The 23,638-nt window shown below is 36.9% G+C and overlaps 1 protein-coding gene across 5 annotated transcripts in view; it reads right to left on the reverse strand.

The window, feature by feature from the left end:
• The window catches only part of lrch1 (leucine-rich repeats and calponin homology (CH) domain containing 1), a 35,767-nt gene extending 12,564 nt beyond the window's left edge, over positions 1-23,203 (reverse strand). Inside the window, exons 1-15 of one of the 5 annotated variants that reach the window (XM_043249278.1) lie at positions 22,704-23,203; positions 12,042-12,186; positions 9,544-9,670; positions 9,079-9,184; positions 7,967-8,103; positions 7,757-7,887; positions 6,680-6,767; positions 5,285-5,390; positions 4,592-4,677; positions 3,265-3,332; positions 3,091-3,153; positions 2,826-2,903; positions 2,663-2,699; positions 1,415-1,528; positions 127-183 (exon numbers count right to left, since the gene is read on the reverse strand). In XM_043249278.1, coding sequence (XP_043105213.1) covers positions 127-183; positions 1,415-1,528; positions 2,663-2,699; positions 2,826-2,903; positions 3,091-3,153; positions 3,265-3,332; positions 4,592-4,677; positions 5,285-5,390; positions 6,680-6,767; positions 7,757-7,887; positions 7,967-8,103; positions 9,079-9,184; positions 9,544-9,670; positions 12,042-12,186; positions 22,704-22,932 — 1,572 coding nt within the window. In that variant the 5' untranslated portion in view covers positions 22,933-23,203. The remainder of the gene's footprint in view (positions 1-126; positions 184-1,414; positions 1,529-2,662; positions 2,700-2,825; positions 2,904-3,090; positions 3,154-3,264; positions 3,333-4,591; positions 4,678-5,284; positions 5,391-6,679; positions 6,768-7,756; positions 7,888-7,966; positions 8,104-9,078; positions 9,185-9,543; positions 9,671-12,041; positions 12,187-22,703) is intronic. The other 4 variants (XM_043249281.1, XM_043249280.1, XM_043249282.1 and 1 more) reach the window with 4 other exon arrangements.
• Positions 23,204-23,638: the final 435 nt, after the last annotated feature.

Below are 23,638 nucleotides of genomic sequence, written 5' to 3' on the forward strand. Positions count from 1 at the left end.
GTATGTGACAAACACATTCAGCATAAGTGCATTGCACCATTTTTAAAAAGTAACATTTCATTGCATAACGTTACCATGGCGTAAAGCCACGGTAACATTAAACTGTGACTCAGCTGAAAGATTTACCTCGGTAACCTGGTTCTCACAACTATCACCTGATCCTTCCTGGCCAATCACGTCACCCTAAGAGTGAAAAAAAAAAAAAAAAAAAAACAGTCTGTGGGATTCTTGAGATGATGTAAGATGTTAACAGACCATCTCTTTAGACAAACAATGCACCCTGTTCTCTGCTTCCACATGACTCTTTGTCTTTCTTTCTCAAGTCTCTGTTTGTTTTTTTTTCCCTTTCATTAGAAAGACAATTACATGATTCTCAGTCCTCATGAGTACATTTACTTTAAATATAATTTCTATTTAATCTAAAATGGTGATTTATGAGGTTACATCATGGACTAAAAGTACATGGACGGCGATGTTAATAAACGAACACAAATGCATCCAGCACAGAACACGTCTCAAACACTGTGTATGAAAGGATAAATGGAACAGATGAAATTGACAAAAATCAGCTAAATTATGCAGAATTAATTGGTCAACTGCTAAACTGAGTACTTCACTTATTGTGGTAGATGACAGCACAATCAAATTCTAATGTTATTAATAATATCTTTGTCTTTGTAATCTTTAAATAGTAATAACATTTCCCTTGAAACAACGATAAAGACATCATCCACTCAAATTGTTTCAAACATGTATGACTTGCTTTCTCCTGCAGAACATAAAAGAAGATATTTTGTAAAATGTTGCTAGCCTTATACATTTCTCAAAATGTTTTACTTTTATATCCCACAGAAGAAAGAAAGCCATGAGGCAATACCGTAAAATGGCGATAAAATTATATTTTTGGCAAACTACAAACTAACCAATAGCCAGACAAATGATTTCAGCACTTTTTTGTAATCTTGTATCTTACGTTCACGTATGGATTCGGTCACTTTCAGTCAAATAAAATCGAAAGACTTCACATCAATTTTAATGACCAAAAATGCAGGGGTGACAGAGGCCACAAAGAGTTTGTAAATGGTGTTGGCTCCAATTCTGTGGAAATTTGCGTTGTTTTTGTTGGAGTCCTGCGTTGGTCTGCTAGGAATGAGCTTCACATTTACAATAGCACAGCTACAACGAGAATGAGGTCACCACAGCACAAACAAAAAGCACGAATGTGGCGGCTACATCTAAACCATTTGTTTGGACAATTCGGTGCATACAAATGACAAACACATCTGCACCAAACGATGAATCATTTCTGAGAGACCAGCTGCATAATTTATAACAATGTCCCCGCTCGACTTGCACAAGTTGACGAATGCATCTACACAGCGGGCTGAATGGCAGGACTAATTTGTCAGATTACCTGTTGTGCCACGTGCAGGGCATACTGTTGACATGCGAGCTGGGCCTCGAGCCGGGCCCTTTCTAGAATGCACTGTCTCTTCCTCTGGAACTCCCAGCATTCTCCAGGAGCAGCCTTTAATGATAATCATGGCTCTTAAGACCATCAAACTATGACACTAACCACAGCACACATCACGCTGGTAAAAACAGCCCAGGAGTTTAACTGGATGTGCTTATAACACACAAGATGCACGGCTAACCAGAACTACTGCACAGCACGGCAACGAATAATTTACGTTTTGAATACACGACGAAATATTTTCTTATCATCCAAATAGTCACATCATAAGACAGCAAAGACATCTAGAGTACATACACACACGACAACACAAAAACTACCACAACAGACCACTGTGCAATAAAGGCACAACATACATCACCATTTAAAAGTCTGGGGTCATAGGACTTTTTTCTTTCTTTCAGCAGGGATGCATTTAAATATAAATATAATATAAAATAAATGGTGTTTATTTTTTAGTAAACGCAGTTATTTTGAACTATCTGTTCATTAAAGAATCCTGATAAAATGTATCATGATTATTACAAAATATTAATCAGCACTGATAATAGAAAATCAGAAAAAAGAATATATTTTTAAGCACCATTAATATGAATTCTAAAGGATGATGTGAAACGTAATACAGACATTTCTGAATTGCCATCACAAAAAACTTTAAATATTAATAATAATAATTCTTCACGATATTACTGTTTTAGCGTGTTTTTATCAAATGAATGCAGTTTTAATGATATTTGATGCTTCTTTTAAAAACATTACAAAATCTTATCAACCCCAAACTTTTGTAGTGTAAGTACTTCAAACCAAAGAGTGTTTTGTAATCAGAGAGGCTACTGTTTTAAATTTTGAGCAATTTAGGTAAAGGGATTGGATTTTTGCAGCTGCTCTTGAACGAATGAAACTGTTGTGAACTAGCTCCTTTTGAAATGATAAACCTCACGTAAAATATGACGTCACATACTGTAACTGACATCACGTAAATGTGTGTGAAAGACAATCCTCCTGGGAAACCGCGAAACTGGTTTACCCTTCAACAATAGCCCACTGATCTCAGAGGAAATTAGGAGAAACACAGCGGTCTACAGAGGCACTATAAAGAAGGAAATGAACAGGATGCTTAGAGGAACCAGTAAGGTCCTCTTGTACATGTGTCTGATGTTAACTTAGACACATGTACCGGCGGTTTACCTTAGGTGTCGCCTGACCTTCGTCACTTTCTTGGCCACTGCAGGAAGACAAAAAACAAGAATGGGGTGTTGATGAAAACTGCGAGGTGTAAAGCGGGATTTGATTGCATTTCAACTACTGCTGGGCATTTACCGTAAAACATCGAAACTGTAAAGTAACTTACTTGAGTGACTCATCTACTGTAACCATTTCCACGGGGTAGAGCTTGATACCAGAGAGATCAGTCGAGTTCATGTTAACCCTATATACAAACAAGTTAAATCAATTCCATTTAAATAGCACCTTTCACAGCATACATTGTTTTAAAGCAGCCTTCCCGAAAAAACATATCTTATATATGTTAATATATCTTCATGTCTTATAGTTGTATTTAGTAGATCTAGTAGATCATTTTGCCATGACATACGCGATTAACACTGTAATCTTACCTGTTAGGATCCTGTAGCATTTCCACGGCTTCCTTTAACTGGTTGATCATGTTAACCTTTGACCTGTTGCACCCAGTAACATAATTTATATAATTTAACTACTGATCAAATTTAAAGAATGCAAGAATTCACAGAAGAAAGACACACATCATAAATATCTGGATATAAACTTACGTTTGTTCTGAACTCCAGTGGTTGTCTTCCTCTATCCTGAGGGGCTCATCGAAATCCGCACCTCGACCCTTCGAACACACAAACACACACATCAACTTCAGCTGCAAATTCTATCATGTGACTACAGTCTAAAGGCCTAATTGTCTAGAATTTAATGAAACAGATTCACCACCGCCTGTTTGAAAGGGTGACGCACAGGCAGATGGGAATACACACACACACACACACTCTGCCTTATACGCACAATGTCCCTCTAGACATGGATTACTTCACAGGGGAACTGCTAATGCACAAATAAACACCGTCTGCGCCAATCCAATGATGCAATGAGATGTTATCAGATAACCTAACAGTTACTGGAACATAAAGCGCTTTGCCAAGAGAGGCAGATGAAAAATATGACAAGAAAAGAATGGAATGAAGGGAAATAGGGTAGATAAAGACAGGAAAGAGAGGACGTAAGATCAGTTTTGTATCGAAGAAAAAAATGTTCAATATACTCCAGCTGGGGCTCAAACTAGGATATTACAACTATAATGGGAAAGCCAACTTTAAATAAAGCAGTACAAAGTAAACAAACAACAGATCTAAGCAGTTTCAAATCAGATATTCCCACAATATTTTGTAAGGTTGGATGATTTCTCATGAATCTTTTAGAGCAAAAAAAAGCAACAAAAACAAAACAGCTTAATGACAATTTCACATGCCTTTTTCCCCATTTAGACCAGTGGTTTTTAATGAAGCCAACAAATGGCTTCAATTATTTAAAATAAGAATTAAAATAACTAAACAAAAACGACTAAACAACTATACTTTGTCTCAGAAGAACCAGGATCCCTACAGTCCTGGAGAACAGGTAGATGGGTTCATTTTATGTGACTTCTTGGAAAAGTCAAAATTACTGATATTATTATTATTATCCAGATCCATTGAGTCACCACCAACTGAAAAAGTCATTTGTGAATATTGTTGTGAACAACAGGGGACTCTGGTGCCAGTGCCAATCTGGAACTATTACACGCAATTATACGCAGAAAATGAGATGTTGTGTTGGCCCCAAAAGTCTTCTGGTCTTAAACCAGAAACTGCTAATGTCAGAGTTCAAGGCAGGATAATGTGCTCGCTAAGTGAAGTTTTAAAAACAACAACAACTTAACCTGGCTTCTGCACAGCACCGATTCATTGGCAAAAGGATAACAGTGTAATCCGAAACTGGAAAATGTGATCTAAACTTGCCTCGGCGGAGTAAAAACTCACTGTGCTTAAATTCTATCTTTCTATACAAACACACTTAAGACAGACCATGATCAATCTTGAACACACTCACTTTGATATAGTTGATGAACGGTGAGCTGAGGGTAGTCTCTCGATAGCTCAGGTGCTCCTTGAGAGATTCAGATGAACTTCTGTCTCCTATCAGACACACACATAAACTTTACTCAATTTTTATGTTCACTATACTAAAGATTTTTTCACTGACACTAAATGTAAATCAAAACTGCTTTTAAGTGTAAGGCAAATTTTTGCTTTTAAAAAACACAACATAATGACTGATATTATGTCATAATTGCTGTATAGAAACTCAATTTGAACCCTGGAACATTCCTAAACCTAAAAAAATACAAATACTGTAGTGTAGTTCTTCTAGAAGTGCACACATATACACATTAATTCACACAAATCTTATTGAAAGCTTAAAGACTAAATGACCCTCCTATCAGCTCAGCAGTCACACACACACACACTCAAGCGCAACACACACAGACACGCTTTTCCTTTCTTCCTGCAATGTTCTCGGTTTTCATCTCCTCTTCCCTTAATTCTCCTTAATGTGCTGACGCTGACTTCCCAGCCAGTATCCACACTTCCTGTCCGGGACCTTCCCCTGGGCTTAACCTGGGTTTTGCGCACTCTCTGTATCACTCTACTGTTGTGTCAGCCTAGTGAGAGGATGTTTTTCTCTACAGGACTTTAATATCCTGTCCACACAAGTGAGGGCATGTTAGCGTGTGAGCATCACCTGTCAGAGCGCTGATGTGTTCGCTGGAGTCGTCTTTGCTCAAGCCCTCCTCCTCTGTGATGTTGGTCATGGGCACATTCAAGCTGAGACTGTCTTCATCTGATGGCTGGAACACAAAAACACTATCAAAAACACTCTTTTGACAAGCTTATATTATACATACTATACACACACTGTTTAAAAATGTATATGTTATATAAGTATTGTGTATTGTATTGTATATTATTTCAGTGATTCTATACGTTACCAGTTTCAAACAGCATTATTTATGCATGTACTAGTTACTATTAGTATCTCTAAAAAGAATTCTAGCTGAAAGCACGATTCAGCATTTTTTACAACATAAAACAACTGGTATAATGCCACAATTAGATAAAGGTTGGCTGAGTATAGAAAAAATCAGTTTCAAAAAGAAAAGATAAATAAAACATGACAATGAGATAATTGATTACAAATATAAGTGTGAGTTATGTGTGATTAGCAATAAAGTCTGATTTTAGCTTAGCTTAAAAGATTATTTTCAGAAAAGAGGGAAAAATTTTTACGACATTGTCCACCAAATATTTCATGAAAATATTGCATGCTACTAACTGAATTCACATGAAGCCAAGACTTATTAGTATACACGGAAATACACTCTATCCCATTCACTAGCAATAATTTTAGCCTTCAAAATAATTTGATGGTCTTAATTTGACATTTTAAATTCACATATATCATACATTTACATTTGTTCTATTATTATTATTTTTATTATTATTTATTTATTAATTAATCCATGTATTTTGTTCCTCTGTAAAGCACCTTGAGATTCATCCTTTAGGACGTATTTTATTTGTTATTATATACATAATATAAAAATAGTTTTATCTTTATTGATACGACTACTATCATCAGCATCATCATTGCCTTAATTAATTTATCTGTTTACACAAAAAGTGAAAATGCTCTGCATCACGCCTCAATAACAGCCAATTAGAGCATAGTTGATGTTTAACATACTATTATTTTCAACCAATGGGACTTCACTATGGGCGGGGCTATAACTCTACAAAGTAACCAAACCACTTATATACTGTCCTATCCCGATGTTAGAACTACAAGTGATGTAACAGTAACGCTTTATGCTACAGTACAAGATAACTGTCAGATACCAGCTTTCAGACCTTTGTCCTCAAGCACATGATCTCAGTCCTGCTTAGTTTTATTGCAGCCCAACCATAAGCAAACTAACATAACGTGTTATTAATAATGCTTTAATAACACTTTAAATTTGCAACACTGATGAAAACGCTATATAGCAAATGCATGCAAATATCCAAAGAACATACACCAGATGGTCAGGCTTTTTCTACACACACACACACACACACACACACACACATACAAACTGACCTCTGTGGCAGAAAGGCGTTTGTCTCCGTTGTCACTGCCCACCCCAGAATCACTGTCAAGTTTTTTGTGCTGATCAATGTCCTCAGTGCTGAGACAGAAGGAAGAGGGTGATTAGAAATTGACAAGGGTCGTGAAGGACAGAAAAGAGAGAGAGAAGCAGCCTATGTCTCTCATTTGACAAAGACAAAGAAATCTTCCAGTCTCTCTCTCTCGCTCAGATGAGTGACCCCCTGCAGTCTATTAAAAGGATTCTCTTGAGATAAGGATGATAATGACAGGCAACACACATACACACACGACCTCATTTTTTTTTTTTTGAGATTCCACACTGTAATCTACATTCTTTTTATACACCCATTTAGATGTGTACAACTTGGTTAAAAAATTCTCATATTACATGAAGATTTAATAACACATATGGCTATTGCTTGAATACGAAGACAATGGTTTTGATTTTGGGGATTAAAATCTTTTTATTCTACTTGCTTTGAGGAAGAAAAAAATAAAAAATATATATATATATATATATATATATATATATATATATATATATATATATATATATATATATATATATAAATAATTATGTGTGTGTGTGTGTTTAAAAATATATGTGCATACAGGGCTTGACATTAACTTTTTCTCTCACCAGCCACTGTGGCTAGTGGTTTTCCACATTTACTAGCTACTTAGCATTTTTACTGACCAAAAATATTTTCAAGTCATTTAAAGAGCATTTTCCCTTAACATATTAGATGCATGCATGATCTTTCAGAACAAATTCTTACATTTTATAAATTAATTTTCATTTAATATACTAAAGATAATATAGGGCTTATACCAATCATATGAAATCAGGATCAAAACTGCCAGTAGGTGGCAGCATCTTCAATGATCTTATCTTAATTAATAAGTCCTTGAGACAGCTGATTCATTCAAGTGTGAATATATATATATATATATATATATATATATATATATATATATATATGTGTGTGTGTGTGTGTGTGTGTGTGTGTGTATACACATACATATCTCCATATCACAATTTAATTAATTCAAACACAATTTACTGACCTCCCATTCGTGGGTCGTGTCAAGCTAAGGCGGTCTGTGACAGGAAGGTACAGGGCATCGGCCATCTTGTCACTACGACATGCCTCCATGGCGAGGTATTTAAATATATGAATCTTGCCCTTCATGCATATCTGAAAGCATTAGAACAAATGTCAAAAGCAGCTGTGAGAGAACTGAAAACTGCATCTTGTGAGTGTATGTGTGTGTTACCTGTGCAGGAGGACTCTGAAGTGGATTGTTCTCCAGCTGTAGTGATTGGAGTTGGGTCATTTTTCGATAACAGACAGGAATAGTAGAAACCTTATTACAGGAGAAATCAAACTTGACCAGGGGTAAATCTGCCAAATCTAAAACACACACATACAGAGAATAATTAAGCCACATTAAAAAAGGCATTTCGCAAGAAGGGGCAGAAAGAGCTGCCAAAATGAAAACAACAACAACAGGGAAACAGTAAAATGCACACAACAGCTCTTGTAAAACCAAATAGGAGAAATTCAGCGGTTTGAGGGGTTGATTGTAAAAATATCTGTATCTTCTTAAATATAATAAACATTTGCTACATAAAAATAGATGTCTTATTTCAAAAAAAGGTAACTTTATTTACTGGTCCTGGTAGATCAGTAGATCTGTCAATCTATATTAATGGTGAATCACCATGAGGTCATTTTGGCACAGTGTGCTTGGAGAGACCATTACAAATCCTAATTTTCAGAACCTGCCAGCATAATTTAGCTGAATAATTAGTTGAGCTGCAAAATCTCAGCTACAGACTTTTTTTTTGCCAAGGTAAGCTGTTGATATAACTCCAGCCACATGTTTCAGACAATCCTTGGCTTACAAAATCACTTTAGCACCAAGAACACTAACCGTTTTCTCGCTGTTATTTAAAGGAACACACCCACACTTTATGTTCTTGGCAGTTTGCTTTTACTCAGACTTAAAAGAGTTGTGTTAATGTATATATATGTCAGTACGTATGTTTATACAAGTACAACACGAGCCTGAGGGTTTTATTTGGCTTTGTTACAATATGTAGTGATTGTTGTTCATAAATGACTGTTCTCTGAATGACATGGATGAAGGAAAGAGAGGGACTCAATAAGGAGGTTGGTTGGTGGAGCAGGGGTCAAACAAAGGCTAGATTTCCTGTAGCTGTGGAGCTACCGGAGGAAGTTTTTATTGGTAATGTGATGAGTGGTTATCGAGGAACTTGTCAGAGAAGCTGAAATCATTTCAGCAGAGATAAGAAGGTGTAACGGTGCGTGAGGGATACAAAACACACACACACACACACACACACACACAGACTGCAGGCTCACCCTCTGGAAGGACGCAGAGAAGGTTTCGGTGCACGTTGAGCTCCCTCAGAGCTTTGAGTTGGCCGGTGTGGCGTGGAAGAGCTGTGATTTCATTACAGCTTACATCCTGATGGGAAAAAGATAGAAGAGGAGTTTAGAGTTACCGTTTACCTTCTTCTCAAACACAAGCTTCTGCATAAACCTTTCATTACACACACTCTAACTAAACGCTTGTTGTACTGTATTATATGATATCCCACCTGGCGTAAACCTACAAAACCTGTGTATGTTCTCATTTATGGTTACAAAAGGGAAAAAAAAAAAGAAAAAAAAAAAGACAGGGAGAAGGACAACCGGAGAAAAACCGGAGACAGAGAAAAGCAGTACATTCGCTATAAGTCAAGTCGAGGAAGGGTGAGTCATAGTGGTAATATATTCATAAAACACAGAGCATCTCATTCATATGCAGACATCAGAGGTACGTACCAGCTCCATGAGATTGGTGAGCTGGCCTATGCTTTCTGGAAGTGCGTTGAGTTTGTTATTGCTGGCGTTGAGCACTCGCAGAGGAAGACCACACACACATGCTGGCAGCGCTGACAGCTGGTTCCGGCTAAAGCACCGCAACGTTTCAACAAAACATGTTTCTTAACGCTACTCCTCAAGCAGAAGCACTTCATTCTGATTAGTCGATCAAAGCATTTATAAAAAAACAGAGACATAAATACAAAGAATTTGGGGAACATTATACTGTACATATAGAGAACTTATCAATACTTAATAAAATAATCATGTAAATTACGTTAATTATCATATGAAATGATATCAGATTCAAAACATTATTTTGTTCCTATTTTATTTATGCACATTCAATTTACTGTTGTTTCTTTTTGTTTGGCTGTTGAAGCTTGTGCCTTTTTTAAATAATTAGATCATCGAAATTATTGTTATATTATTACAATATGTAACAGTAAACTATAAACATATAAACAGAGTATACAGGCATATAAATTCTCCCCCAGATGAATACAAATTTATAGAATTAAACGGTCACACAACAGTTCAATTGTGGCACTAAAGAGAGGCTAATGTGCATTATTAACTCACAAAAGAGTGATATTAAAATAAAATGCTTTCCTTGGTCATGTGTTAAGTTTCCTGTAACACTTCATCATTTCTGTCTATGACATTAAACAGGAAAAAGACTTCAGGGAGTTGTTCACGAGTTCATGAGAAGTAATAGCTAGACCGACTTTGCCTGTTATGACTACAGGATGACACACAAACACACAATTGTTCAGCAGTCAGTCTGTGTGTGTGTGTGCTGAACTGGAGGAAAAACATAAATCTGTGTGCAAGTCAGTCTCTTTTCATTTTCTTTTGCCAATTTCATATTCTGATGATCTTTCATCCATTTTTCATGATCTCGCTTGGTTTTTCTGCTTGATTTTCCATCTCCAGTTTATGTTCACTCTTCTCAACCGTTAAGAGCTCAGTGCTTCATTAACTTCTTACAAAACAAATTCCGTCGCTAATTAACTCAGTGTGAATATCAGGCCTTCTGCAGGAGACATTTGGCTGGAGAGAGAAAACCAAAACAGAGGGAGAGCCTGTGTATGTGTGTATTTACTTTTAACAGAAGCAGGAAAGAACCAGAGGGGGGAAAAACATGTTTATTTAGTTCACTTCGATTTAGTATGTTGTGCACTTTAATTTTATTCTTAAAAGATAATTATTAAATACCATTCAGGTATTTAATTAGTATAAATATTTTACCACATTATCGGGTCTGGTGGAGATGGTAGTTGCATGGTAATTGACTAAATCAACTAATCAACAAACCCCCCCCAACATCTAGCTGATTGCCTATTTTTACAGTCTCTTTCACACAGTCTCATTCAAAACAAACATGCAAATAAAATATTTTAATATCACATTAGGTTAGGTCTGCTGACGCACAGACATGCAATCCTATAGGCCTATGTTGATTGGAAAAGAATACTATCATAATAATTCCAGTACCATTCAACGTTTGGGGACAGCAGTAGTATCTTATCAAAGCTGCAATTGTTTGCTCAAAAAAACAAACAAACAATATTGAATAATGATTGAATATTGAATATTTTTATATATATATATATATATATATATATATATATATATATATATATATAATATTGGTTTTTTTCAGCAGTCAGTACTTAAGTGACTTAGTCACACAATCCTTCGAAGATCATGTGCTACTTAAAGAACATTTAATATCATCAATATTTAAAATTGTTGTGCTCCTATGGGTTTATTTGATGAATAAAAAGGCCAAGAGAACAGCATTTATTTGGAATACATATCTTTTGTAGCATTATACGTGTAATATACCTATTTTTTATTATTTTAATGCGTCTTTCTTCATATCTGTAGCATAACACATAACTTGCGGTATTTATTTCTATTTTATTCCTGTTTTCAAATACAGTGTGCGAAACAATATACAATATACCCTAATTAACTGCATTTCAAACATGTTTGTGTTTCTATTTTTAAACATGATTTATGTTGGAAGCTTAATTTAGTAAGCCGTGCTTAATTTCTTCACCTTTAATCCAATTAACGAAAAATGACAAACAAAAATAAATTGTCAGCATACTAATATATTAAGTCATCGGGGAGATGACAGTTCATTCATCACACTGGACACAGAAGGCCAAATTTATCATACTGCGTTGTTGCACACAGTGTGCTCTGGTTGTAAACTGCATATTATGGCAAATGTAGTAATGCATCACTTTGGTAATATACGGAAAATTGACATAATGCTCACTGCAGAAATATTAGTAGCGTGCTAGTAGTAGAATGCCATTCTAAGCATACTAACACGTTCTGATGGTTTCCCACAATATAATGTTTAATGCATTTTGAGCCTAGATGCACAACACAATGTAATTCATCTCTCTGTGAATGTGTGTGTGTGTGTATGTAATGCTCACCTGATGTTTAAGCAGGTCAGGGACTGAAGGCTGATGATGGTATCAGGAATGCCTTTAATGCAGTTGTGATAAAGGTTCAGCGTTTCCAGCGAGACCAGATGACACACCTCTGATGGGATGTCAATCAAGCGATTCTTCGAAAGATCTGAGGCAGAAACAGCTCTATTTACACTAATGCTTTAAAAATAGGATAGTACATTTATTGCACAACTAGCATGACTTCATGCACTCAGTGCTACATTTGTTGTTGTAGTACCCCAACTAAACACAAGGAGGCGCTTTCACAACTACGGATATCAATGAAGGGAAGGTTAGCAAAAACATCTGTGAGCGTGTGAAGAAGGGGATCCCAAGGTTAAGTTCCTTTCCTGCACACACACACACACACACCTCATTTCAAAAGCCATAATTGGTAGTGGCCGAGCACAGTTAGTATTTCACGTGCCTAAAGATGAGGTCATTGTTTAAGTAATGACATTTACCAAATGTGCGTAAGGCTTCAACCAGCGGAGCGTTTCATCAAAGCGATCAGTGTTTTGTCACAGGCCATGTTTTTATATCAAATTCATAGTAATATTAATGACACTTCACTGTAAGTGCATGTGACTAAACCTCCTACTCTCTCCCTGTAAACATTATGTGTGATACACCAACTGTACCACTGACCTATACCACCTTGTCACTACGCGTTAGTGTTCCCATAGAAACCACGCACACAGCACTATTAGAGGCTGCATGAGTGCTAATAGCAAAAGACAGTTCAAAAGACACACGCATAGTAGTTTTTATGCATGAAACGGGCCTGTCAAGAATGAGGCACCCATACAGTATACACAGTCCAAGCACGCCTGATTTCCTGAGACAGGACCTCTACTCAATACTCTTTACTCAAATATTAACTCTAATAAGCGGTTCAGAGGTTCAAAAAACATGATACACAAACCATAACTCTCTAGGTAAAAGTAGAAACCACAACTGGAGATGCTTAAAATATGATCCATATATTTATAGTGATACGCTGATTAATTATTGCACAACATTATGTTATGTAACCACATTATCCCTTGTACTGACAAACATTTATGCAAAACTACAGTAAACTTTAATGTCACAATTTATTAAAAAATGTTACATCATGTATCTAATTGTATATTACATTTACACATATTAAATATAATATCATAAATATATAATACGAAATATAGTTATGTAATATAAACATGCTACAAGTTTACTTGTTTATAGCAGAACGAAAAATATTAAAACATTAATTTAAAAATGTAATTTAAAATACAAGTTTGTTAAATAACGTGCGATAAACTATTTTTAATTTTAAGATTTGTTTTCACAAAGGCCTAACTCTACATGACAAAAAAGTGTATTTAAAGCAGGTGTCACGTCTTTGGACTCTTTTGTTGTTGTTTTTGTCTTGTGCCATGTGCTCTGTGCCCTACCTTCCGTTCCTGTTAATTGTGTCATTGTCTTCACCTGTTTCTTGTTAATTTAGTCAATCTCCTTGTGTATTTAAGTCCTGTGTGTTTGTATTCGGTTGGTCCGATCGGCAAGGTTAATGCGTGTGGTTTTTGGGCTGCCTGCCTGCATATTATTGTTTTGTCCGTTTAAGAGGATTAAATCTGTTTAAGTTTATTTTACTTGTCGAGTGCTCCTTTACTCTAAACCACACCCGTGACAGCAGGAAAGATCAATAAATATTTATTTTTGATACAATTATTATATAATATGAAAAAATGCTGGCGTCGCTGATGACGCAGTTATTGATATAATCTAATACAATATAGGCAAATGCTGAGTACATTCTGAATTTAGACCAGGACATGTGCGGACACTGACAAATTGCAAAAATCGAAAAATATTTGTCCAACCAAAGACGGCTAAACAGAAAAAGCTCTTGGCCTCAGAACATGGCAGATAACCTACATGTATCTTCAGTGTGTGTGAACGGCTCACATGATGGAGGCATTACGGCCAAAGGGTAACCGCAGTGTTTATTAATATTAAACGGAGCATAAATCTACTGCAAGGAAAATATTATCAGACTTATTAAGCTGTGTGCCATCACAAAGCCCCGCTGGCTCACCCCAGTCTCGGCTTTATGCTGAAAGATCAAAACACGGAGGGATAAATAATCATTTAATGACTCTAGGCCTGTAGGTCAAATCTACAGCTTGCGCAGATAAGCCTATAAGACCAACAAAACAAATGAGGTTTGTAAAAGCTTAACATTGTTCTACTGAACGACATATTAAACACACAGACCGCAGGCGAGATACAGCGTCCCACCGATATGGACAGTCAGGTACAGCCAAGAAACTGAGAGACGGCAGATAAAACACAGACCCGGAAACTCAAGAAAACATGCCGGCGTGATGTGCTGCGGGAAAGCAACAGAGTAGAACAACAGTCAGAACCTTTTCGCAGCCGCCCGATGATCTTAGGCGCTGTAGCGCTCTCTCGTCTGCGATCTGTCTCTTCGTCTCGCCGAGCTGTAAGGGAGGTCTGCGTTGAGGCAGTTTGTTCTGTTCTGAGCACACAATGGGCATCGAGATGGCACAGATGGCACGGATTATCAAACTAACCCCTGACGAAAAGCACACACACACACACACACACACACAGTCCTATGAAAACACCTCTTTCTGTAAGTGTGTGTGGAGGTTTAAAGAAAAAAGAGTAGAGGCGTGAGATGGAGAACAGGAGGCAAGGAGAGAAGAGAATAAGTCTGCATGTGAGCTCTGTCAACAAACGGCCAGTGAAGGGAGTGCTGTGATGTAAGAGGATTCTGGGAAGTCAGCCTCTGCTGCGACGGCGCTGAACTATAATAATCAATAAGTGTTATAGGACTCATTTAAAATATAAACACAACCTTTCAATGTTTGACAAAAAGGATCATCCAGATAAAATTGATTAATTATTGTCAGTGAATTGTGCTGATTTAAACACACAACCAAAGCAAAGTCTAATTCTATTAAAAAATGAATAACTATTAGCCTGATTTTACATGACTGTTTTTGTTAATAATTTTCAATCTGATTTTAACTGATACTCTCGAGACTATCAGTGTCACAACCTTAATCTACGTTCGATTTTGATGCGTACATTTAGCATAATAAATCCTGCACATTTACAAAAAAACGGATGAATGAAGGGGCTACAGGAAATTTACCACAAAAATAGAGCGATAATGTCTCAGGTAATGGAAGGATGTCACAGTGGTGCCTGCATGTTTTACAACTTTTATAGCCGTTTCATAAGTGATGCGATGCTAATTTACGAGTCTACCTCAACTACCAACATCACAGAAAAAAAAATACATTATTTAAATAACAGAAAATGTAACACCCTGTTTCACTACATAAAAGTAATTTAAAAAAGTAATTAGTATTTAGTAGTAGTTTTTTTACAGTGTACATCTACATACATAATTATAGTTCAAATCAATACACTGCAGAACTCTGCAATGGATATCATTTAAACTAGTGGATATATTGCAACGAAGCAGAATCAAGGTCCTTAAAAATGACCGATAAGCAGACCCAGACATACTTGAGGCCGAGTGAGTGAAGTTTTCATCAAAGCTAATTACACCTTACATTCTTTTATTTGAGCTTAAAAGCTCATTCTTTCACTCAAACACTCTTGTCCTGTCCTCAAAGTGTCTGAAGTGGGAAAAGGGCATAGAAACGTAGTCTGTCATTATGTTGCTCTGGGTGTGGCCTCATCCTGCGGCTTACAGCTGCAATAATCAGCTGAGAGTGTGTGTGTGTGTGTGTGTGTGCGTGCACTTATTTACAGTGTATAATCAAACAGATGGTTCTGACTTAGATTTGTAGAAAGTGTGCACAACAGTTAAATGCGCGTACAAGTGGAGTGCTGCATTTGTGCTTGTGCGTTTCTGCCACTCAGCATTCCTCTGTGTGCCCACTCTCGGTGTGACGTTGAGTGTGGAAGTGTGCTCTTTGAGTTCTGTTGAATAAGCAAACTGTTCCCCCCCGACAGGCAGCGGCACCCCGATTCACACTGCATGAGTTCAGTGTGCTTATGTCTGGTCGCAAAACTCGTTTTTTAACTTTACAGTGTGATAAGAATAGACTATGTGAGGAAAGTAAAAAAAAAGTAGGCTTTGAACAAGCCGGCAATCCAGACAGCACTGCTTTCATTCATACATTTTGATAATTTAAATAGCAAAAAATATGAAATAAAATAGTTTAGTCTAATAAGATATAATTTCATTAAATATTTAAGAGCTCTGTGTATTTTTAGGTTTATTATGTAATCATGATGGTTACAGGAAGGCTAACAAAATGATAATTTCCCTGATTTCATTTGTTTTAAGACGTTTAGTTAAACGCTATGCATCTGACAGGCTTAAAGAAAGTCATATAAGTCCTAATCTAAATGAGCGGAGAAAACCTTCAATGCATTTCTGTTTGATTTGTTTCACTCACATTTCTGGAATTTAAATTGGAATTGAAAAATGTATCATACTTAATTTTCATGATCAATGCATCACTGAACTCTCCACCCAGAACAGAATGGGCTGATTTATTCTACCATAAGACTTGTGACCTGATTAGCAAGCTCAGTCCATCTGTCCCCACCAAACACACACACACACATATATATCTTCCAGTTATTATATAAGAAAATGTATAGCAGAGCCATAAACATACTCAAAGATCCAGAGTATGATCCATTGATAAAATCTATACTACAAGCGTATCACCATCACTAGTACCCACACTTTGACCCTCTTTTTGGTGTCTGGGTGGAGCTCTGATAAAGCGAGTGTCTCAGAGTGTATGTAGGGCAGATGAATCTGGGTAATATTACAGTTTCAAGGACACAAACAGCTGGTGTCTGTACCATACTGCATCATATTAAACAGGTTGCCATTTACCAGGCAAATACAATGAGGATCTTATAAGAGTTATATTTACCTACAGACCTGTACCGGGATTTTTAAGATCTTTTGATGAAAATCTTTTGAGTTAAGACATTTATAATTCTAGAAAAAAAATCTTCCTGACTTTTGAAGAGTAGTGTATTTCTAGATGATAAGAAGCTGTTGAAAAGCCCAGTCAAAAGGAGCAATGTATTACATTAACATACATATAACTTATGGAGTCTGCGATTATTGGTTTGAAACAAAAGGCCGGGGTGTGATAATGAAGAAAGCTGATTGATGATGCTGTTGATTTTCTCTCTGACCTTGGTCAGATGCCCCTGAGTTAATTTGTGTATCTTTCTAACTGTATACCAGCATAACACACAGGTTTGTTCTGTAAGACAGAGGCAGGATGTTGTCTCCTCCCTGGCTCATTGTATAATAACATGTGCAGAAAAGGCCATTTCCTCCTGGAGAAACATGGGAAACACACACACATTTACACACCCCTTCCTTAACAAATGAAAACCTGTTCATTAACTGCCTGCCCAGAAATCCCACAATCCTTTATTTTGACATTTAATTGATCCGAATATTCTTTACTTTAACATGCTTTAAACTAAAATTACAGAGAGAGCCTACGTGACATTTGTGACGATCAATCAATTGTTTGTATTTGCTTGTTTTATTTTTTCCAAAAATCTGAAACGTTGTGTTCTCTTTTACATTTTATCATTCAATAAATTTTTGATAAGAAGTATATGAATTATTTTCGATTTAATATACACGTATATTTGTATTTAGCTTTACAGATATGCATTATATTTAGTTATTTTGTTTTACAAGAGACACACACACACACACACACACACACAAACATTTTTAGTTAAAATGAACATATTTATTTTTTACTGAAATGCTAGAGACAGATTCTAAGAAAACTGAGAAGAGCAAAAGCAATTTCAGCGTGTCACGACAAGCCACTCAAGCGCGTTTGCTTTAGAAAATGTTCTCCTAAAGCATCATACATATTTAGTCACCGATCAACAGCTTTTCAGAAAAGGCCTTTTTCCCCAAAATTGGGATGAATCTGGGACTGTCACACAGCACCCAATTTTACAGCGATCCCATCCATCCATCATGCAATGCTGCGACACTCTTACAAACTCCAGGAAACAAGGCGTAGGTTGGAAAGCCCTACAACGTTACTGAGCCAAAACCCTTCAGGACACAGATGCCCCCATTAAGTCACACACACACATTTTTTTAGAAATCCTCATCAAACCCTAAAGAGGCATCGATACAGTGTCTGAACAGGAATTATTCAGTTTGTAAAAATTTACCAGATTCATTTTGTTGCATTAGTTAACGCAATATGAACTAGATTTTTAACATATAAATTATTCTAGGTAGTAAGTTTATCATTTCTGCGTAATCATAAAAGCTATTATTGATGTAATATTAAATTAGCTGGAAATCATAACATATTAATAATATATTTACAAATGAACATTTGTATATTTCATATTGTCAGTTCATAATATTTCAAGGGAAAACCTCTCAAGTTGTTCCAGTGGGAGTCTCTTTCTTCTGCTGAAGAAGATATGTGAAGAATGGTGTTAATCTGCTGTTTGGTTACCAACATTATAATATCTTGTGCTCAGAGAAATCATAAAGGCTGGGAACAACATGAGGGTCCCCCATTTATTCTGCGTGACCATAAACCCTAATCCTAGCCAATCCCTAAACTTAACAACTACATTTTAAGCACAAAATCAGGAGTTTATTAAGTCATATTAACAGTTTGTTAATAGTGAGAATTTTAAGTGTTATTTTTTCAATAAAAGGGTTATAATACCTTTAGAAGCAACAAATTACTATAGATTCCTAATGTAAGGAATTTACTGTAACATTCATGTAAACACTAAGACCCTTACTGCTAAATGCATTTCATTTCTTCCTTGCCTTGTTTTCAGATTCTTACCGAATGCCTGGGCTCTGTAACGTGTGGCGTGCTGTTGCCATGGTGCATTAGCAAACACTCTGAAAGGTGTTGATGTAATGCATCTTTAATGCATAATGTTTATCCAAAGTGGTGCTGCCCAGAGATAGGACACGCTCCTACGCATACCCAATATTTGGAGGTCGGAGAATTTGTGTGTACATGCGTGTGGGTGTTATCCCATAATTCTTTCAACCACGCGTTTAAACACCCCTGCATCCACCCACCCAAGCGCTGCGAGTACCGCAGAGAAAGAAAGCGGAACGTGAGGTTATTATTTTTAGTTTCTCAACAGTGTACGCTACTCTCCTATAAGCAGCTGAAATTAATCCCAAAAAAAAGCGTGTCACATAGAAAGGATGCTATCGTGGGGAAGAGGGTTTGTGTTGCGAGCAATGTGTGTTATAAAAAGGCCAAGTGTGCATTGTGTAACGAGGTTTGTGTGCACGCGCACTTGTGTGGGTTGACAGCAGATTAAAGTAGGAGGTGAGAGAGAGAGAGAGAGAGAGAGAGAGAGAGAGAGAGAGAGAGGACGGCTTCATCACAACATTATCAACTCGCATCTATGGGAGAGCTGAGCACGGGTCACAGGTAATTCACGTGGGTGTATGCGTGTGGATCGCACACACGCCACCTCGCATGCCGCATGGCTCGAAGAGCAACACCTGACGAAAACAGACCGGACTGCATCGGGCCGTGAGGAGACTGCTCCTGCTTAAAACCGCAGCGCCACTTATTAGAGAGCGCAGAGCCCATGGGTTTGTGACACCTGATCATATACGTTCAAACTCATGCACACGGTTTCAACTATTTCGTGCCTTGCTATGCGTCGAACTGCACTGCAATAAAGTCCCCCGCACGATCCAGCTCGTTTTCATAAGAGACGCAATAATATTACACTCTGGCGATCATGACAATCTGATAACCATCTTTAGTTTATCCACAGACCAATGGTTTGATTTTCCAAAAAATGTATAAAAACAGCAATATTGTGAAAATCTTTTAAAACAAACATTTATTTTTGAGATGGGAAAGCAGCCATTACTCCACTCTTTAGTATCACAAGATTCTTCAACAGTCAGCTTAATATTTCGGTGGGATGCTTAAGAAACTTTTCTTCTTATTATTATTTCTTATTCATTTGAAACAGCTCAAGATGTAATTGCTTAAGATTTTTGTGGAAAAATTACAATCTTTTAAAGAATTAAATGTTTTGTAACATTATAAATGTGATTACAATCACTTTTTTCAGTTAAAAGAACCGATGCTGAATAAGATATCTACTGTACTGTATATTTATCAATGTTTTCTTGAATAAAATAACACAAAAAAATTGTCAATAGATATTAATTTTGAGATTTACTAAACATTACACTTATTCAATTATTAGTGTTTTTATAGATGAACTTTAAACTATGGAAAACTAGCATGAACACTACTGTACAAACAGCTATAAGACTTCATGCTTTCACTTTCAGTTGTGTTGGAATTTTTATAGAAACTCCTCCTGAAATAACCACTCTATTTTAAAACACCCTTCATCCATACAGCTCTGCTACAAGTTAGAATTTTATTATATAAATTAAATCAAGAAATGTAAAGAAATATGATGGTGAAGGCTAGCCCATCCTGAAGCAACGTCCGCCCAAAGGACATAAAAAACATAAAAAATACATAAAAAAAAAAACTACACAATGGCTTTATGAGCAGTTGAAAATGCCCAACACCACCTGTGAAACTCCTGCAGAGAGTGTGTTTGTGAGAACAACATGTCCCAGCTTGAAATATCTTGAGTCCGTTAAAAAAACCTGAAAAACAAACAAAAAAAAACACTGACAACTTCTGAGGAATCCAGAGCTACTGTGGGGAGAAACCTGAACTCATGAAGTCATAAGTCTTCTCATAGTCTTCTGAAATACACCCAAAAGGTCAACACGCCATAAGGTCAACTAAGCAAAGCAAGTAAATGTATCTAAACAATTTCTCTGTATTCGTGGTGAGGATGACTTCATCTGTGTGAACTTGTGACACCGCGAGTGGCTAAAATGATGGCCGTTTAGTCACATAATAACAGTTCGCACGTTCCAAATATCATAATGGAGCCGATGTATAATTTTCTGCATTAAAGCACTTCAGAAGACCATTTAAGAATGCTAGGAATTTGCCATTTCCACGGTCTGCCCTTTCCTGTTTCCTATTTTAGCTGCTCTCCTGCCTCCGAGCTGAGGGGAGTGCGGAGGAATTCACGGGGAACGGAAGCAGATCTCCCGCGCTCTCAACATTCCTGACTGTCATCTTGGCTTTTCCCGCAGCCGTTCATTACGACGACTATTGGGGACTAAATCTTATTCAATCAATTATAGAATTTCCGCATAACATCACCAGAGAAAAGTCTGTCATTTGCTAGTGATGTCAAACAATTAATCACAAATAATTACACTCAAAATTTCGTTTTTTTTTTGTTTAGCTACATACTACGCGTGTGTGCGCTATGGATATTTATTATGCATATATAAATACACACACATGCATGTATATATATTTATGAAAAATGTGTTATATTTATATATTAAATACATTTATAACATAGATTATATAAATATAACATGTTTGAATATTTTCAAAATATATATATATTGTGTGTGTGTGTGTGTATGTGTATTTATATATACACATAATACATATACGCACTACACAATATACACAAATGAATTACACAAAAACGTTTCATTTGGATGTGATTGATCATTTGACATTTTCACAGGAAGGTACAGTTCCATTAAAAAATATATAGGAATATTTGCAGATGTATTGGTTCACAATTACTAAGAAAAAAAAAGTGATTTACAATGCAAGGACTCTAGACCCTGACTTGATCGAATTGGTAAAGTGAACAATTCAGTGCCTCATTCACCACATACTGATATATAGAATCATAGTTCTGCTAAATGAATCATGACTCAAAAGATTCGACTCACTGGGGTACCTGACGTCACGTGCCTTGCGGAGACGCATGCCATAAGTTGTTGTTAAAATAACAAGCAGTACTCATAAAAGCAGAAAATCGTTCTTTTGAGTTCAGGACATTTTGATAGTAAGCTTAAGTGTCTCCTCACGAGACTGACCTTAATGATAACGTCAATCGGTTGTAAGTTAATTATTCACGTCGTGCAGTAAAGAGTAAAGAAAACTAATCCCCGCAGATCCCACGATCATCAGCCTTCAGATTTCTGGTTTCTGCTCTGTGCATTCATTTTCATTTCATGGGCATTGTGTGCTCTGCTGATCTCCAAAGATGGAAATGAAATCCCCTGTCAAAAGTGCAAGGGGATTTCCATAGCACTTAGTATGTGGACAAGCTGGTCACATAGGAAGTCTTATTATGGACGCTAATAATATTCAGCGCTTTAGTCTATCGCATCCTCAGATCTCCGTTCAGGGCGTTTATAACGCTTTTGAAGTAGCCCACTTCTCTTTATCCCGGCCCAGGATACCGTCCTGTCTGCAACATGTTCTGTAACATAATGTACATACTGACGCATATCGCTAAATATATTTATTACGCTTTCTGTTGAGTTATAGAGGACTACAGTGAAAGTTTTTAAAAGGCCAGAACATCTTTCAGTGGTTGAAATGCGACAAAACACGTTTCGGGAAACATTCCCGGTTGAAACTATCGTAAGCGCATCGGACCGAGCGAGCGCGCGCGCGAGAGCAGCTTGCTGAACAGAAACACATCGCTTCATCCCTTTACCTGCTTCAACCGTGTCCGTTAGGTCGTAATTAGACGCCGTCCGGGGGAATTCTTTCAGTTTTCTTGTGCTGAGGTTCAGAAATCCGGAGTTCGCCGCATCCTCCAGAGCTCTCTCCAAGCCCCGGTTGAGGGGCAGGTTCGTGTTGGAGCCCAGTCCGCTCAGGTTTGTCTGTAATGCGGCAGAAGGCAGCTGGGAATGAGTACGGGGCTCCGGTCCCAGCGTCGCCATGTTCGCCCCCCGTCAGGAAAAAAAAGGCTCGTCGAAAGGCTCTGCGATCGGTATATCCCCAAAGATAATGCGCTGGTCTCGACAACGGTGGGTGAATTTCCTCCTAGTGCGCTATCTGACTGTCCGTGGAGCTTCTGCGCAGTTTGTTTATGGACCTGAGCTCGTGCCAGTAACTGTCTCTATGGCCTTTACTTTAGCGCCACCTGCTGGTGACGGCGAGCAGAACACCGCTTTACTGATAATGCGTTAGAAAACATTAAAAAGGCTCACCTTTTGGGAACTCGTGATTGTTACACTAAATGATATTTATCAATTTACTATAATAATTATATAGATATTTTTCTAATTAGAACTCACAAGTCTTAAACGAAAAAGTAATATGAAAGTGAAATATTAAGTTTTCATATCATGAAATATAAATTTATTATACACCACACATTATAGTTTTAATTTTTAACCGTATATGTGTGCTGTGCTACAATAACATTTTCTATTACTCCAAAAGTAGTCCAAGATCTAATTGCGCGTATTAATTTCTCCCTTTTTTTCCTTTTTGATAGCTTCATATTACAAAGTTATTAATGTCACCCATGCAATTAAATAAAGTAACATTTTTGTTAATTGATCAGATTGAAAACTATTTTATTAAGATTTAAATTATAACGCAGACTTGGTTAATTACATTAAGTGTACTGTAATAACCTCA

Source organism: Puntigrus tetrazona, chromosome 9, assembly GCF_018831695.1.
Source record: "Puntigrus tetrazona isolate hp1 chromosome 9, ASM1883169v1, whole genome shotgun sequence".
Classification (NCBI taxonomy): Eukaryota; Metazoa; Chordata; class Actinopteri; order Cypriniformes; family Cyprinidae; genus Puntigrus; species Puntigrus tetrazona.